The sequence below is a fragment of the Cryptotermes secundus genome, unplaced genomic scaffold (assembly GCF_002891405.2).
Source record: "Cryptotermes secundus unplaced genomic scaffold, Csec_1.0 scaffold156, whole genome shotgun sequence".
In the NCBI taxonomy this organism is placed as follows: Eukaryota; Metazoa; Arthropoda; class Insecta; order Blattodea; family Kalotermitidae; genus Cryptotermes; species Cryptotermes secundus.
Window position 1 is genome coordinate 601,514 of NW_019727089.1, and position 17,557 is coordinate 619,070.

The following is a 17,557-nucleotide window of genomic DNA, read 5'->3' on the forward strand; positions in this document are numbered from 1 at the left end:
CATGCTCATCTCCGAAACTCATTTCACCGAAAAAAGCCACTTCCGCATCCCCCAATACACAGTTCACCACTCCAACCATCCAAATGGAACAGCTCGGGGTGGGACAGCCATAATTATAAAAAACTCCATTCAGCACCATCTACTAAATCCTTACAACCAAACCTTCCTCCAATCCACCAGTGTGACCCTAAAAGACACAACCGGTCCCCTGACACTCGCGGCAATATACCTTCCCCCAAATCAAACTATCAACCAAAAGCAATTACAAGACTTTTTCCAATCCATTGGACACAGATTCATAGCTGGGGGCGACCATAACGCCAAACACACCAACTGGGGCTCCCGGATAATATCACCCAGAGGACGTGTCCTCCTCAAAACAGTGGAAGACAATCATCTCCACCACCTATCCTCCGGAGAACCCACCCATTGGCCCACTGACAGGAAAAAACTACCAGACCTCATCGACTTCTGTGTCACTAAGGGCATCCCAACCAACTTTGCTGTCGCAAAATCCTGTCTTGAACTCTCCTCCGATCATTCCCCGGTACTCATCGCTCTTGCTACCCAAGCCATACCACGAGTACCACCTCCCAGAATCTGCAACAGCAAGACAGATTGGGACGCATTTCGTCACCTCCTCAACAACAAGCTTCCACTAAAGGTCCCACTCAAAACCGACTCTGATATAGAATCGGCCATCAAGATCTTCAATGACTCTATTCAATGGGCAGGCTGGAGCTCAACACCAGAGAACCCCACCCCTCACCAAATCAAGACTTGCCCAATACTGATCACCCAAAAGCTACAAAACAAAAGGAGACTCCGGAGGAACTGGCACCGCCTACGGACACCGGAGAGCAAACGTCTATTCAACGCCGCCACACGGGAACTCAAGCAACTCCTCACAGACTATAACAACTCAAGTTTTCAAGACTTTCTGCTCAACCTCTCCCCATCGGCATCAACCAATTACTCTCTGTGGAAAGCGGCCAGGAAAGCTAAACAAATCCCAATTTCCTCCTATCCACTTCGGATTCCATCAGGATCATGGGCCAAGACCAGCAAGGAAAAAGCGGAGGCCTTCGCAAACCATCTAACGGCCGTATTCCAGCCACATCCAACTACAAACCCACCAGAAGACGAAGAAGCACTCACCCACCACCTAGAAGAGCCGCATCAACTCGAACTCCCCCCCATCCGCTTTCGCAAATCAGAAGTCAACTCCATCATCAAAGGCCTCAAGTCCTCTACCTCCCCAGGATACGACCTTATCACGGGGAAAATGCTAAAAGAACTACCTCCTGTTGGAATACAGTATCTCACCCAAATCTTTAACGCCTCTCTCCTCACTGGCTACTTCCCCGCTCAGTGGAAAGTAGCAAAGATCATCCTTCTCCTAAAACCGGGGAAACCCCCTAACGAACTCACCTCCTATCGACCAATTAGCCTATTACCCATCCTATCCAAAGTCTATGAGAAACTTCTCCTAAGTCGCCTCCTTCCAATAGTCGAAACAAACAGCTTGCTACCTAACCACCAGTTTGGATTCCGCCAACGGCACTCCACGATTCACCAAACACACCGATTAGTTCACAAAATCAACGAAGCACTGGAAGCCAAGGAATACTGCTCTGCGGCTTTTCTCGACATCTCGCAAGCCTTTGATAAAGTATGGCACCCAGGACTTCTTTATAAGCTCCGACAGTCCCTTCCACTCAACTACTATCTCATCCTCAAATCCTATCTACACAACAGATTCTTCCAAGTCAAAATAGAAGAATCTTATACTAACCTCCACCCCATCAATGCAGGAGTGCCCCAAGGGAGTGTACTTGGCCCACTGCTCTACCTCCTTTTCACCGCGGACCTACCAACATCCCATGACTCCATCACTGCCACCTTCGCAGATGACACTGCGATCCTAGCGTCAGACCCCAATCCAACTGTAGCCTCACAAAAACTGCAAAACAACCTACAAGCAATCCATGAGTGGCTAACCAAATGGCGCCTAAAAGTCAACAGCATGAAGTCAACACACGTCACATTCACCACCCGAAGTCAAACTTGTCCCAAGGTCAATATCAACAATGAGGATCTCCCACAATCAGATGATGTCAAGTACCTCGGTCTACATCTGGACAGACGCCTCACTTGGCACAAGCATATCTTTACCAAAAGAAAACAACTTGGTCTCACACTTTCCAAAATGTACTGGCTTATAGGCCGAAAGTCCAGTCTCTCAATACACAACAAACTTCTGGCATACAAGGTCATCCTCAAGCCCATCTGGACCTACGGATTACAACTCTGGGGGACAGCATCCAACTCCAACATAGAAATACTGGAACGCTTCCAGTCAAAAGTACTGCGCCTAATAACCAACGCGCCATGGTACGTCCCAAATACGATCATCAGGCGTGATCTTCAAATCAAAACAATCAAGGAAGAGATCAGCCAATGGAGCTCCCAATATAGAGCTCGACTACATACACACCCCAACGAACTTGCAGCTCAACTACTTCAACCACCAGACCTAAGGCGCCTCAAACGACACCAGCCAATCGATCTGATCACCAGATTCAAAATATAATCTTAGTTAGTAGTTTAGTTTTAAGTTTAGCTTAAGTTTCTCCCCTTCTCCCACCAGGCCCCAACCTATTAATATACGGAGGGGAACTAATGAGCTCCCCTCCACACGTCATTTCACACAACTCACAACAATTTGCTAAATTTATTCATACAGATTGCAAATAAATGGGGATCTAAAAAAAAAAAAACTAATTGCGGCGACCTTTCAGAATGATCTGACGAATTCTTATCACGTTTTCTTCAGTTTGGGCGGTTGAAGGACGTTCACTTCGAGGTTGATTATCAGTTGATCAGTTGACATTTCACTACGTTTGAAACTGGAGAACCATTCGTAAATTTGTGTTTTAATCATGACGGCTTCCTTGTAGCCTGTTTGTAACAACCGTTTCTGCCGCTGTTTTCCTCAAAAGGAAGCAAAACTTCACAGCAGCACGTTGTTCGTGTGAATCATCCATTAAAAAATAGACGAATTATAAAAAAGTCACTTGGAAAAAATCACCAAACACTAACGCAAACTTCTCTGAAGACGCCAGCCGGCCTACAGATTCAGGAAGGTGCTGCAAACAACCACCTAGCGGCGGAAGCCTGTACTACAAGCGCCCCTCCTTTTAGAAACAAATTCCGGTTTCTTTTTCGGTTCCCCTTCTTATGGTACACGAAATGAAGTCTTCAACTTCTGCTTGGTTAACACTTCACAGCTGAATACTCAACTACTGACCCACCTTCTGAAGTTTCTTACTAATGAATTCTGCTGAGCAAGTCTGAGTGTGTGTCTTATGTTACGACAGACGGTCAGTCGGCCAGTCTATCTTGGAATAAAGCACCCATCTGGGGCGTATGACCAAATTTTTATTACGGTGAGACAGTTGCGGTTTTGTTGATGTGGGGCCCTCTCTTTGACGGGAGGACAGGTCTGTGGTTTACAATTGCTGCTGGCCCTCACCAGCGCAGTCATCTTTGGGTCAAAATTCCTTGGGACCACATTTTACTGTCTCAGATTTGAGACATCCCTTTTCGTCGCCTCCTAAGACTCGCAGGATTACTGTGGAGGTATTCGACCCCGCTTCCACACGGGACACTGAACTGCTAAGCGTTCTCACGTGTCCTCAATTTTAATTTCATAATAACTGAATAGAGATCACCATTTCCAACAGTTCACGTTATTCCGTGCTTATCTGTTGCTGCGGGAACCGTGTGTTCATTCCATAACAACGCTTTAGTTTCCAAGTGTTTACAACTTTCGGTTCGCGTATACATGGAAACCGTGTTCCATACCCAGCTGTTTTCCAAGAATCAATCTCTCCGTCGCAACGTATCTGCCAAATAATACACAAGGTAGTTCCTTGTGGCTGTGACGTGTACTCTGAGTGACTGTGTCCTGCCGCCTTGTCGAATCAAGGTTCGTTAAGCTCTGAGAAGGAAACCCGTCTCTATCTTACTGACTACTGGCCTTCACCTATTCACTTCCACTCTAAACACCCTAAATTCTGTAAGCATGTCTTGTTTGCTGGCGCTCGTGAATAGCTCCTGTCCATTAGTCCTACCGTCTGTTGCTGAAGAATATAGGAAGACAGTGATCAGACCTCAGCAGTGTTAACAGGAGTGAGTAAGTGTGAGTAGTAGGTGCTTCATCGACCTCGAACAAGACCCAGGATGTAGTTCAGATATAAAGTGCCCTTCATGTCGTGACCACAACACCGCAGTTACAAGAACCGTTATTATACAGTCGACCTTATGAAACCTCTTTTGGACTTAGTACACAGACTTAGTGACGATGTCACCAACATTAAAAGCGACACTGCCTCCTTGAAATCTCAGCTTACAAACTTATAACAATCAGTTGATACACAATTAATATATAAAGATCATTCTGCTGCGGTGTGATTGCTTCCTCGGCCGGTTTCTAAGGCTCATGGAGACTTAACCAGAAACCCTCCCAGATCATCAGCTGCAAGTAATACAACATCGCCGGTGTCATCAATTCCTGCTGCCGAGACTTATGCTGACGTGCGTGGTTTGTCCTACGAGGTCTCTTGCCTGAAGTTTCTGCAGAGCAAGTGGATTCTGTGGGGAGTTTTGGCTGTTTCTCGCAAAAGAAGACCAACAGTTGTGTCCCTGCGGAGAAACCTAGGATTCCCATGATCCGATTGAGAAGCCCTTCGTCTCTCTGTCTCTCTCTCTTGTGCAGAAGAGGGTCCGCGAAAGTCTCTTTTTGACCCCTCGACTTTCCCCTAAGTAACAGCGTTTAATGTTGAGAAATATTTAAAAGATCAATTGCAGCTTTCTTCCCTTACTAGCACCAAATTAAAAAATTAGATATAAGTCGTATGTCTCATTTCATATGTCTGTTGCAAAAGATGATTTACATCGTATTAATAATATCGAAGTCTTGCCTAACGGCTGTTTAATCAACCCTTATTCATTCATTCCCGTTCAGATGAATTCTAAGCAAAGTGGAGGGCGTTCCTGCACACAGTTAATGGTTAACACGCATGACATCAACACAAGCCGTTCCGCCACGTCACACCCAGCCTGGAATTTATTTTTGATACTATTGTTAAAATATCAGAGGCCGTAGGATCAAGCAACTTGAACTTCATCAAAATGTCTGCTCTATGAACTATTACATCATTTGTGTAATTGAGTTATGGGTAAACGACCTTTGTTATGATCTCAATTTGTTTCGTGACTGCTATGCAGTTCTCCGTTCTATCTGTAAACAAAACACTCATTGCCCTGTACTCCAAAGTTCGCTCTATAAAAGTAGATACGCTTTAGATCATTGTCATGGATGTGTATGGGTGGAAATCCCGAATTTAGACGGTCTTAACTCGCGCACTGAAAATCACTATTATTGCTAAGCACTTTCGCTTTTTAAAAAACAGGCCGGATACATACAATTTTCGTTTTGCTGGTCACTCCTCGTTTTGACTGAAAATGTGGTCTGTCTCTGCCAAATTCCCATTATTGCTCCAAACTTAAAGGAGATCTGATTTGCAACTGCACATGTCTTGCATTGATATTTTCGGCAGCAACAATCTAGTTGATTTGATTTTTCCAAATTTAAGAGATTTATATATCACTCCAGTCGACACTGTATTTGTAACGCCTAACAATTATCGCGCCCTCATGATTATCTGTATTTACCTGCCCTTTTGTCACTTGCATTCAAAATTCAGCATATTCATACCGCAGATTACTTTATAATATTCTCTGAGCTTATGACTGATCTTGTGTCCATGGTACAGCCTCTCTCGATCATTCTGTCGCCAGACTCAGTGCTGCTGTTCGAGATGCCATGGAAGAGGTAATTCCTCTTGGCATCATAAATTATAAGTTACAATTTCCGTACTGATAATCAAGATCCTTGCGTTATTACATTAGGAAAGGAATTACGTTTACAGAAGCTTTAAAAAATCTGAGTGTATTCGTCAAAATTTTCTCTCTGACGTAAACTAGCTAAAATCAATATTAAGTCTGAAAGACTTGGATAGTTGAAGTCTATAGATAAAAATTGAAAGCCGCGGCCCAAGCAGTTTTCGAAATACAGGGTGTTTCACGACTTTAGGGCATAACAGTAGAAGGTGATTTCCTAGGTCTTTGTGATCAAAAAAGTTCATATAAACATGTGTCCGATTTTGGACGGTTACGGAGTTATGACCGTTTTAAACTCAGAATAGAAGGTAACGATTACTGACAATAAACGGAACAAAATAATAAACCAGCATAATACATGATACATTTAAAGTATGAATGTAAAGTTAACTTCGTGAAATTGCCTTAAATTTGAATTTATTGGTGCTTAAAGATTTTCGAAAATGCCACCTCCGGCCGCAACACAGGCTCGGTTGTGAACCGCGCCGGACATACCAACCCCCCCNGCAGTTATGCCCTAAAGTCGTGAAACATCCTGTATATGGCTCTCTAAGAAAAGAAATTCTGTTTCTGTCCAGCTTGGGGTTCTCGTTAAGCATTTACTCGAACTCTGTGACGTTGCTGCCGAATTTTCAGAGCATTTTCAGCCAGTATAAAACAATCATTTTTCCAGAAACACAATATTTGTATTATTTGAATTCTTTTCCTTTTTCCTTCCTTATTTTTTCAATATCTTCCGAATTTTTTATTTCTAACACGTTCTGATTCGCATTCTTTCAAGCTATTAAACCCCTGGAGCCCTCTAAATATATTGGAGTTGATGACATTACGGGCTCTATTACTGTGGGTTGTACACGCACCTGTTATTAAATATACTTTAAACTAAATGTACCCCAGCAGTTACTTTCTACCTCATGGAAGCAAGCAGCAACAGTGCCTCTCTTAGCAGTTACAGGCCCATGGCGCTTATTAATAATTTTCCAAAAATTTTGGGTTCGTTATTCATGACCATGTTTCGCATTATCTAAAATTTAAAATTAGCCCCTATCAGTGCGGCTTCTCCGGATCTAAATCCATCATAACCACTACGGTAGTTTGTATCGATATCCTTTTTCCTTTACTTTGCTCTCACAGACAGGCGATACCAATGAACGCGACAGTCTCTGCTTCTTCACGAACTTAGTGCTCTTGGGATTTCTGGTTTCGCAGTTGCCGGAAATCTCGGGTCCGTGTTTCCGGTATTGTTTCCTGCCTATTGAATATCTCTGCAGTGTTCTCCAGAGATCTGTCCTATGACCACTGCTATTCAATGTCTTCATTAATGAGTCATGTGACGCGGTTGCCCATTCTAATTATGTGCTTTTTCTGACGATTTCAACGTCCACCGAGCCATTATAACTCCTCAATAATGTAATCCAGTAGAGTCAGATGGTTGCCCGCAATTAATTTACTTCAACTGATGCCAACAAACTGGAACGCATCCAACAAAGACTTGAGACATTCTGTTGCAGGCACTCTCTCGCTTTGCCTGTGCTGAAGCGTCGACTCCGTGCATTCTTTTTATTCAAGTTTACCTTGGTTCTGAATTCAGTCCTGTTTTGGAAATGTTTGGTCCTCAAGTTTAGAAGACTTAGTCGCATCATTATTTTTGTCATCATAATCATCATCATTACGATAGTCTAGTCTGTATAATGACTGGCTACGGGCTGGACGACCGAGGTGTCGGTGTTCGAATCCCGACAGGGCCAACAATTTTCTCCTCTCCACGTAATCCAGATCGGCTCTGGGGTCCACCCAGCCTCTTATCTAATGGGTACAAAGGGTTCTTTTCCCGGGGGTAAAGCGGGAGGGGCGTGAAGCTAACCACTCAGCACCAACTAGTGCTGAGGTCAATAAAATGTGGATCTCTACATCCACTCCCCCACACGCCTTCATGGTGAAATTATTAATTAGTTAAGCACAGGGACAACTTCATCTTACCTCTTAATCAGATGTTGTAAATTGCCTTGTTTTGTACTCTGTGTGTGTGTTTCTGTCTTTCACTCGTGCTCGGTTTGTAACTGGTTCTTGGACTGTTGAGTTAGAACACAAATAAAGAAAAATTGAATTGAATTAAATAAAATTACATCCACTGCCTTATTTCCTATTTTGTTTGCGAGTTCGAACACCTTAGTTCCATCCCCGGCGGGGGAAAGGGTGAATTTTTCGCTACAGGTATGTTCACACTGGCTATGGGACCCAACCAACCTCATAAGCAGCCTGATGTGCAGTAGTTATCAGGGCTATAGAAACTGTTGCCAACCACTCACATCCATTTAGTGCCGAAGTTAAGAATGAGTGGATCTTCATCTCCATTGCCATTCATCTACATTATTTGGTGCTTACCTCCACTTACCTGTGTTGGTCAACATGCCCTGTCCTAGCCACGGCTCCCCGAACTTGTAAAGTATGGATTTGTCTATAATCCTGCTGCTGCCCAGCACTGCCTGTAAGCAAATGTTTCAGTCCCTGAACTGTGGGCAAGTCGCCGCCACAAACAAGTGTAATAATGGGGGTACGGGGTATCAAAACGAGAACCCCAGACGAAAGAACATAATTTCTAGAATTTAGTCAATAATTATTCCCTTATGTATGAAAAAACCTGTCAGTTGAAAAACTCAGTTATTCCGAATAGAGCTTGCATATTTCAAGAGTTTCTATAGGCTGGAGTAAAAATGATTTTTTGAGGGTTTCGAAAATAATAGTTCTCAGAGTTTCTCTTCTTTTACGGTCAGACAATGGGACAAATGTGAATGGAACAGGATCTTTCATTTTAAGGGTAAGTTTATTTATGATCAGATCTATAAACGGAAGTTTAAATCTGAATCTTTCGATTATATACGGCATTCCATTCTAAAATTATTCCTGTTTCTTAATTCACATGATTCAACTCAATTTAGTCTTAAGTTTGATATTACTTAAGAGATTAAATGACCCTATTATTTATCTAGCTATCAATCCATTTCAGGGAAAATTTTTAAATAAACTTTGTAAGTAAAAGTAAAAGTAAAGGTATCCCTGTACCAGGCAGTGAAGACCCATAGGGTTGTGAGACGTTGAGGGTCCCACATTATCTAGACAATCGGCTCAAAGATGGCGGTAAGGTTGTCAGTCTTACGCGCCGGCCGCGCTTTACTCCCCAGGAAAATTATTTAATTAATTCCTGGTACTCATTTCTGTTAGAGGCTGAGTGAACCCCAGGGCCATAGTGCGGCTGGAAGGATTATGTCAATTGAAAAAAAAAAATCCAATTACCTCATCGGGACCTGAACCCGCGACCTTTCGGCTTGTAGCATACCTCCTCAACCACTACGCTACCGCGTACAAATAAAAATTGACTATTCTTTAAAATACAGAGACTTATATCTTAAAGAGTATTAGCGAAAGACTTGTTCTTCAACTGGGTTTTTCTTAAAATAAATTTTAGGTCTACTGAAATAATTAAATGCTTAATATTTTAAATATTTTACCAATATATACCGCTGTTGTTGTGTGTAAAAGTCACGTCTGGTAAGAAATAAAACTATTTATGGACATCGGTCGCTATCGAATTTAAAATCGCGTAACCGGCCGGAAAGGAACACAGACAAATGGATGTGGGCGTTGCCCTGTCTAAAGACGAGGATTTGCATAAGGCTCACTGGATTCTAGAACAGCATTAAATGAAAACTTCTACAACTTTTCAAATTTCGCGGCGCTGATTGTTCAGTTTGCGATCTTCTGAGGTGCAACACTGTGTGGCCATGTTAGATAGAGGACTTATCTTCTTTGCAAAGGAAGAATGTTCAGTAACATGCTATATGTGAGATGTGAGTACTTGAGAAAAGCGAAGGGGATATTACATAAGGACTATGTTCGTAAGGGTACAGTTACAACAGAAATCTTTGGTCATAAACCACAAGAGGCTTGGCACCAATACGAGCTGATTTTAGGTAGACCATCAGTTGTAAAGTAACTCGGACGGTGAACCACTTCCTTCCTCATCAAATATATTTCAACACTGAACGCTGAGAAAGCGTATTTCTAAGAAAAGTCGTTATAAGTTAATAAGACTACAAAATGTCAGAATCCATAAGACAACAATCGGAATAATAGTAGTAACAACAATAAGACCGAAAGCATTCCCCAATTTCCACGTGTTTACTCGTGAACAGCTGTTTTCTTACGTAGGTACAGAGCAGACAAGTGTCGTGCATTTGTCCTTCCGTGTTAAGAGACTCACCTCGATGTATCTGGGATCAGCTAGAAGGACAGCCAGTACCGGCCCCACCCAGACACGAGCAATCGGCCCGTGCGTCCGAGTCAGCCACAACAGATAGTCGAAAAACTCTGTAAATAAATTCACATTATGCCACGTCACTTCAGAAATTACTGCGTGGTGAAATATGGGGTTCAGAAGGAAAAATTCATTCAGGGTATACGCTTTGAGTATAACTATGTGTATCTAAAATATCCTGCTAGTATTAAATGGCTATGTACTTATTATATATTATATTATTATATATTTAGTCCGTCAATAATACAACAATCATTAAAATATTCACCATTCAACATCAACACAAAATGTTTCGGCCACAAACGGGCCATCCTCAGGTGTTTCAATGCGTCTAAACTGTTACACTGTTTTCATGTGAGCTAAAATTACGCGTTGCAGTCCACTTAAATTAAAATCTTTCGTAAAATCCTAACCACCTCGTAAGAGGCGTCGTCCACTTGTTTAAGGCTATGTGATGCGTGTTTTCCAGACAGTCTGTTTCTGCTGCTTCGTCTGTGATCTGCAATATGCCCCCTGTTTGTGTGTAGTCCCCGGGCATCATGTCGTGCTGTCTTCACTAGTCACACCTGAGAATGGCCGTCTGTGGCCGAAACATGTCGTGTTGGTGTTCAATGGTGAATATTTTAGTATTTGTTACATTATTGACGAACTAAATACTTGTACATAGGCTTTTCATTAAAGATGTGCAAGAGCATGCTGTAAGCGTTCCACTGCCGTGCTGCCTATTTAAATACGATTTATGCTATTAATTTGAAATTTAATTGTTTGAATGTAAGGGCAGGAACAAGTGTAGTGAGACTTAGGTCAATTCTTGTATTTAAGAGCTAGCGTCTTCCCACGCTTACACCAAAAGCAGGGAGATACCCGTTGAAGATTTATTATGGGAAAGTCACGTAAAGATTGGCTAAAGAAGGCTTTGTGAATTCTTTACTTGACAATTTTCTACATGCCATGATTTTAAGCAGAGTGATGAGTTTATGACCCAAGCCACGCTGCACATTCGTCACTTTTTGACAGGAGTTCGTTAAGACAGAATTTCTTTACCCCTTTGTAAGAGTTAAAGTGATTGGAGGAATGTCTAATAAGAATACCTATAAATTTTAAACTGACCAATCACGGAAATTTGAGTGTGTGATAGAGCAGGGACGCTAGTGAAAGCCAGGAATTGAACGTCCGAGGAAGCGTCAGTTGTCAGCGTCGGTCGGAAATCGGGACTCGAAAGGACCAGACGTGAGGTCACATACCAGGCTATCTAGATCAGAAGTAACTTTGTAGCAACAAGCTGTAATGATAAAAGACTAATAATCTGTTGTGAAGTGCGAAACATGGGTTACAAGTTTAATAATAATATTAAAACAGGAAGGGCTAAATTTAGAATGTAGCAAGCAGTTCGACAGGAACAAGTGTTTGATAAACTGTACTTACAAAGTGTCGCAACTGATCAAGTAAAATAATAATACCTCTTAAATTCAAGTGTGGAGGTGTTGCATAAAAGTGTCCTACCTGCCTTTCTACGTTGTGGCCCGTTGAAACCTTGAGACAGAGAACTCAGCTCTACCGCTCCCAACCTCACCCTGAGAAAATTAATCCTATCAACCCTGAGAAATAAATTAAGAAGAAAAGAAAAGGTAGGTGGCGTCATCAACAAGAAGCAGAAGAAGAGGGTGAGGAGAACAGTTAAAGAAGTGGCGCTTCCAACAAGACGTCGCAACGGGTATGGAACGGTGAGAGTGCTGAAAAAATACAGAGTCCTGCTAGTACTTCATAAGCCAACTTAGTCCGTCTTAAAATCAAAATGCGCATTTCTCACGGTTGCCATGTTGCTGCAGTACTGTTCTCTGTTCTAAAACAAGACTTACTTCAAATTTCTGTTTTCTGACACCATACAAATCTTATGAAGTGAATATCTGAATGGAAGTAAAGGCAGATCCACATAGTAAATTAAATGTTCCAGAGAATTTTATTTGATATTTCTGAACCCTAAATAGCGATTATTTTAGTAATAAGTTGCAGTATGCATAACGCAGAAGTATATTACCTAGATAGGACCTGCAATCGTTTCACTAGAATTATTTATTTTGAAAATTTAATGCAAATTCGATTTAAAATAAATTTCTAATGTACCCTTCTGTAAAATTGAGCTTCGCTTCGTAAACAGGCAGTACCGATTGACTTCTGTTTCATTCTGTCACTGAATGCAAGTTCTGAGACGTTAGGTGTTCTTTCCCATGCTCATCCTGACCTTCTACACTGCATAACTCACAGAAATGATGAAGCGTCGTACTTAAAAAAAGAAAATTTACTCTTTAAATATTCATTTCAAATAAAAATTGCCACAGAGTGTTCTTCAGAGTGAGTTCAGTTTTTAATCACAGGAATAAAGATAAATTATAATTGTTTAAAATAATATAGTAAAGAGTAAAAGAGCACTAGAAAGGTATCCCTCTAACAGGCCGTGGAAGCCCATAGGGTTGTGAGACGTCGAGGCTCCCACATTTTCTCTAGATAATCGGTTCACAGATGGCGGTGAGGTTGTGAGCCTTAAGCGCCGGCCGCTCTTTACCTCCAGGAAGATTCCTGGTACTCATTTCTGTTAGAGGCTGAGTCGACCCCAGGGCCATAGTGTGGCTGGAAGGATTAGGTCAATTCAAAAACCCAAGGACCTCATCGGAAATGGAACCTACAACCTTCCGGCTTGTAGTATAGTGCCTCAACGACCTACACTACGGCGGACCTCAAGAAAACACTAGAACAAATGAAAAAACGAGGCCTTCATAAATTGTAGTCTTGAAATAATTGGGTCTATTAATGCGGTGAAATCAACACGGATTAGAAAGCTGGTATACGAAACAAGAGCAGTACAGTTTGGTTTATTGATTATGGCGGTTAGAACATTGAGATGAATTAATTTTTCCTACTTTTGATGATTTATTTCAATTACTGTTTGATTGGTACGGATATTATTTTGTTAACGCATCAGTCGTTTTTGTATTTCCTGAAAGACGCAGCGCTAAATAGATGCATATGTAAAAAGTAAGTAAGCTCTCCGTGTAACAGGCCGTGAAGGCCCATAGGGTTGTGAGACGTTGAGGCTCCCAGATTACCTAGACAGTCGGCTCACAGATGGCGGTGAGGTTGTCAGCTTTAAGCGCCGGCCGTGCTTTACTCCCCAAGAAAATTATTTAATTAATTCATGGTACCCATTTCTGTTAGAGGCTGAGTGAACCCCAGGGCCATAGTGCAGCTGGAAGGATTAGGTCAATTGTAAAAAATCAAATTACCTCATCGGGACTTGAACCCGCGGCTATCCGGCTTGTAGTCTAGTGCCTCAACCAACTACGCTACCGCTTGCCCCCCAGATGAATATGTAGAATACTGAAAATAGATCTCAAGGAAATAGGGTACGAAAGTAAAGGTAAATTTGTCCCTGTGCTTAACTAATTAACCAGTACTGATCTGAAGGTCCTGAGTTCGGATATGGAAATATGAAATCTATAAAACAGCCTCAGTATCGTCTTCAGTGGGAGGTTAGTTTGAAGAGGGTGATAAACTACGGAATTACATATAAACTACAGATTTTTTTTTTCCATTGGCACTCCAGCCCCAGTGGGCCTAGGCCTACCTCCATGAACTTTAAACTACAGATTTACTGTTCTGTAATAGTACTTATTTGTTACATTGCAAGACTGTCACAGATCCTTGCATTTGGTAGTAGAAATGGTTATTCGTGAGAAATGCGATGCTTGTACGTTTGGTGCTGGTGCCGAACTCCAGAGCATTTCCAATCAGCGGCAGGGTTGGCGGTCCAGGGATCTTCTCCGCTTTCTCCACGAAGGGTCGCCTATTGGCACGATAATATTTTACTACCAAGTAGATCGCAGCGGCCGTCAGACTGAATAACAGCAGCATCTCGTATCTGAAAAAAGTTTCGGATGCGAAAACACTTAACATATATTTTCTGAAAGCCGAGGTTCGATTGGAATAAATTTCAGCTCCTCAAAAACATTTCACTATTAAGGATGCTGTCTTCTGGGATGTGGCGCCGAGTAGATCTTGTTTGACCGACGTTTCGGAGGAATGTATCGCCTCCATCTTCAGGGTAGAAAAGTCCGCGAGCGAGGAACAAGTGTGGGCAGGTGACTGCAGACATAATCCTCCGAAACGTCGGTTCAAACAAGATCTACACGGCACCACACCCCAGAAGACGGCATTTTTCATAGTCACCGCTGTGAGAACCTCAAATCTCACATTTCATTACTCTTTAGTTTTCTGTAACGTGCACAGGAGAGAAATTTATAACAATAATTTTTTTGTATAAACATAGTTTTGAGACATGTGTAAAAAGTGAAGTTAACCCTGTACTTAAATAATTAAGCACTATGCCATGGAGACATAATGTGGAGTGGAGGTACAGCTCCACCATTCTTGATTTGGGCACTAGATGAAGGTGGGTAGTCAGCTTCACGCCCAAGCCGCTTTAGCCCCAGGGAAATATCCCCGCTTCACATTGGGTTGAAGGGTGGGTGGACCCCAGAACCTGTTTGGATGTTACAGAGGAGAAAAAAACATACCTAGGCTTGGATTCGAACCCCGGCCTGCCTGAATTTAGCCTGTAGGTGTATACACTGAGCTATCAAGAATGTGATACTCATAAAATTACGTACACAATTTGTGTGAATATTTTGTTATTTGTTCGTTAAATTATTGCTACGCTGTGATAGTTTAGGGTGCACAGAAGTTTCCCGCAAGAAGCCGAGACCCTCTGGCGGACGTATATCTGACTGCTTCCTTCTACTCAGGAAACATACATACAACTTTCCCAGAAGAAAACGATAGAAGATAGAAAGGTTTTCCTCCGTTATGCTCGAATTCCTGCAACCTCCGTAAGAGGTTTACATACGCGCGTTGAAGTTTATTTTACAAAATAAAGTAAATCTGAAGCTAGCAACTTCACTTGAGAGTCTTACGCAAACTTCTGAGGGATTTTTTGATTAGAATGTTCAAGCCTGGCACGAATTTTTCTCCAGTTCTTCTTCAGTCACCACCTTGGGTTTCAGTCGTCTCATAATACCATCCTCCTGACAAGACAGAGGATTTTGAGCATCTGCTGTAATCTTGGTAAGTTTTAGTTTTAATTAATTATACCTTATGTTCTTCGACGGCAGGTCACGGTAGCCGAGCGGTCTAAGGTATGTACTGTCTTCGCTCGCTCGGAAGCCGGGATCGTGGGTTTGAATCCCACACAAGACATGGATGTTTGGTATGTGTTTATTCTGTGTTTGTGTTGTCCTGTGTATAAGTAGAAGCCTTGCAACGAGCTGATCATTCGTCCAAGGAGTCCTACCGATTGTGAAAGATCTAGTAAACCGAAGTGAAATGGAGAGTTTCATGGAGGTAGGCCAAGGCCCAAATTGGGGCTGTATCGTCAAAGAAAGAAATATAAGCTTCTATATGTAATAATACAAATGCCGTCGTGAATATAGAAATATAAGCTCTTCGATTCGTCTAGCCGTCTGAATATTCGTGTCTGGGTTTAATGGGAGGATAGTCAGAAATTTCTGCTTGACCAGTACAGTTGTTTGTGGGAAGCAGGCAGATGGCCGCATTGCATTTACGAATTTCTTCAACCTCAAGATATATAAATGTAAAAATGAAAACAGATGAAAGTGCCAAGTAATTCAGTGCGATAGTTTCATCTACAAATGAAATAAGACACGTTCAATTTGCAAAGCATGATATATTCTACGGGTAGAACGTTGTTAACAACAAATATTTACGTCAGAACATATTTAACATATCAGCTTTTGATGCCAAAAGCCTCTTAAGTGCTATGTAACATTCTTAGTATCATGTAAGATTTGAGGTTTTCACGGTGGTGACTGTGAAGAAAGCACCGTGTAGATGTGGTGTTAACCGATGTTTCGGAGGAACGTATCGCCTCTATCTTCAGGGTAGAAGGAAAAATAAGAAATCCGCAAGTGAAGAGACCGTGAGAACCGGTACAAGCAGACTGGTGCTGAAAATATACACAAATATTAGAGAGCAGTGAAGGAGGGGGGGACAAGTCTATATGGGAAATCAGTGGAGTTGGAGGGGGGAAGAGAAAGGCAAGGTTAAAGGGTGGGCACTAACCCTTAAGCTGGGGGGGGGGATTGCTATGTTAGTCGGTCATGGCCTATGCAGCCTTATGGATCTGGCGTCATGTCCCGGGGGTTTTCTAGGGAACAGTTGGCAGGCTTCCATGACTTGCTGAGACAAAACCACACCTCTCTGTTCATATTGTCGGGGTGGAGTTCAATCTCAATGGCTTCCCTAATGCGATCCATATAACAGGTCTTGGTGGCGAGGATGGAGGTATTCTGAAGCTGACTGCGGTGTCCCAGATCAATGCTGTGTTCAGCTACGGCCGACTTGTCCGGATTGTCGAGACGGATGTGCCGCTGATGCTCCTTCAACCTCATGTCCACGGAACGGCCCGTTTGCCCAATATGGACCTTGTCGCACTCGCATGGGATACTGTATGCACCCGGTGTCCTTAGTCCCAGGCTACCTCTGACCGGCAGGAGGAAACTGGATAATTTGTTCGGAGGCAGACCCACTGCTTTGATGTTGTGCCGGGACAGCACTCTGTTGATACGGTTTGAATATAGTCCCGTCATAGGGAAGGAAGGCGACTGAGCCCGGTTAATCTTCAGGCAGGCTGATGCTGGGCCGAAGGTTGAGAACTCTGTGGATCTGCCGGTTGTTGTATCCGTTCTTCCTGAAAACATCCCCCAGGAGTACCAAATCCGCATGTAGGTTGTCTTGATCACAAAGAGCTCTAGCCCTGTGCACCAATGTGGAAAGTGCAGCTTGCTTGTTGGAAGGGTGGTTGTGGGACGCAGCGTTAAGGTACAGGTTAGTATGGGTGGATTTGCGGTACACTCTGTGGCCCAGGGAACCGTCGGGTCTCCTGTAAATATCTATATCCAGGAAGGGGAGGTGGCCTTCAGTTTCAGTCTCCATTGAGAACTGGATGCACTGGTTGATACTATTTAGGTGGTTCAGGTAGTCCTTGAGCTTGCCGGGACCGTGTGGCCAGATGACGAAGGTGTCGTCCACGTAGCAAAACCAGCAGCGGGGCTTGTGTGGGGCCAAGTCAAATGCCCTCTCCTCGAAGTCCTCCATATAGAGGTTAGAGATGACCGGAGAGAGTGGCGAGCCCATCGCCACGCCATCGGTTTGTTCATAGAACTGGCCATTGAAGGTGAAATATGGGGTGGTCAGGACATGGCG

General features: G+C 42.8%; 1 protein-coding gene across 1 annotated transcript in view; it reads right to left on the reverse strand.

Annotated features, from left to right (window-relative positions):
• Window positions 1–17,557, reverse strand: part of LOC111864294 (cytochrome P450 4C1) — a 50,275-nt gene that overhangs the window by 23,858 nt on the left and 8,860 nt on the right. The window contains exons 2-4 of the mRNA XM_033751387.1: window positions 14,032–14,198; window positions 10,229–10,335; window positions 8,363–8,453 (exon numbers count right to left, since the gene is read on the reverse strand). Coding sequence (XP_033607278.1) covers window positions 8,363–8,453; window positions 10,229–10,335; window positions 14,032–14,191 — 358 coding nt within the window. The 5' untranslated portion in view covers window positions 14,192–14,198. The remainder of the gene's footprint in view (window positions 1–8,362; window positions 8,454–10,228; window positions 10,336–14,031; window positions 14,199–17,557) is intronic.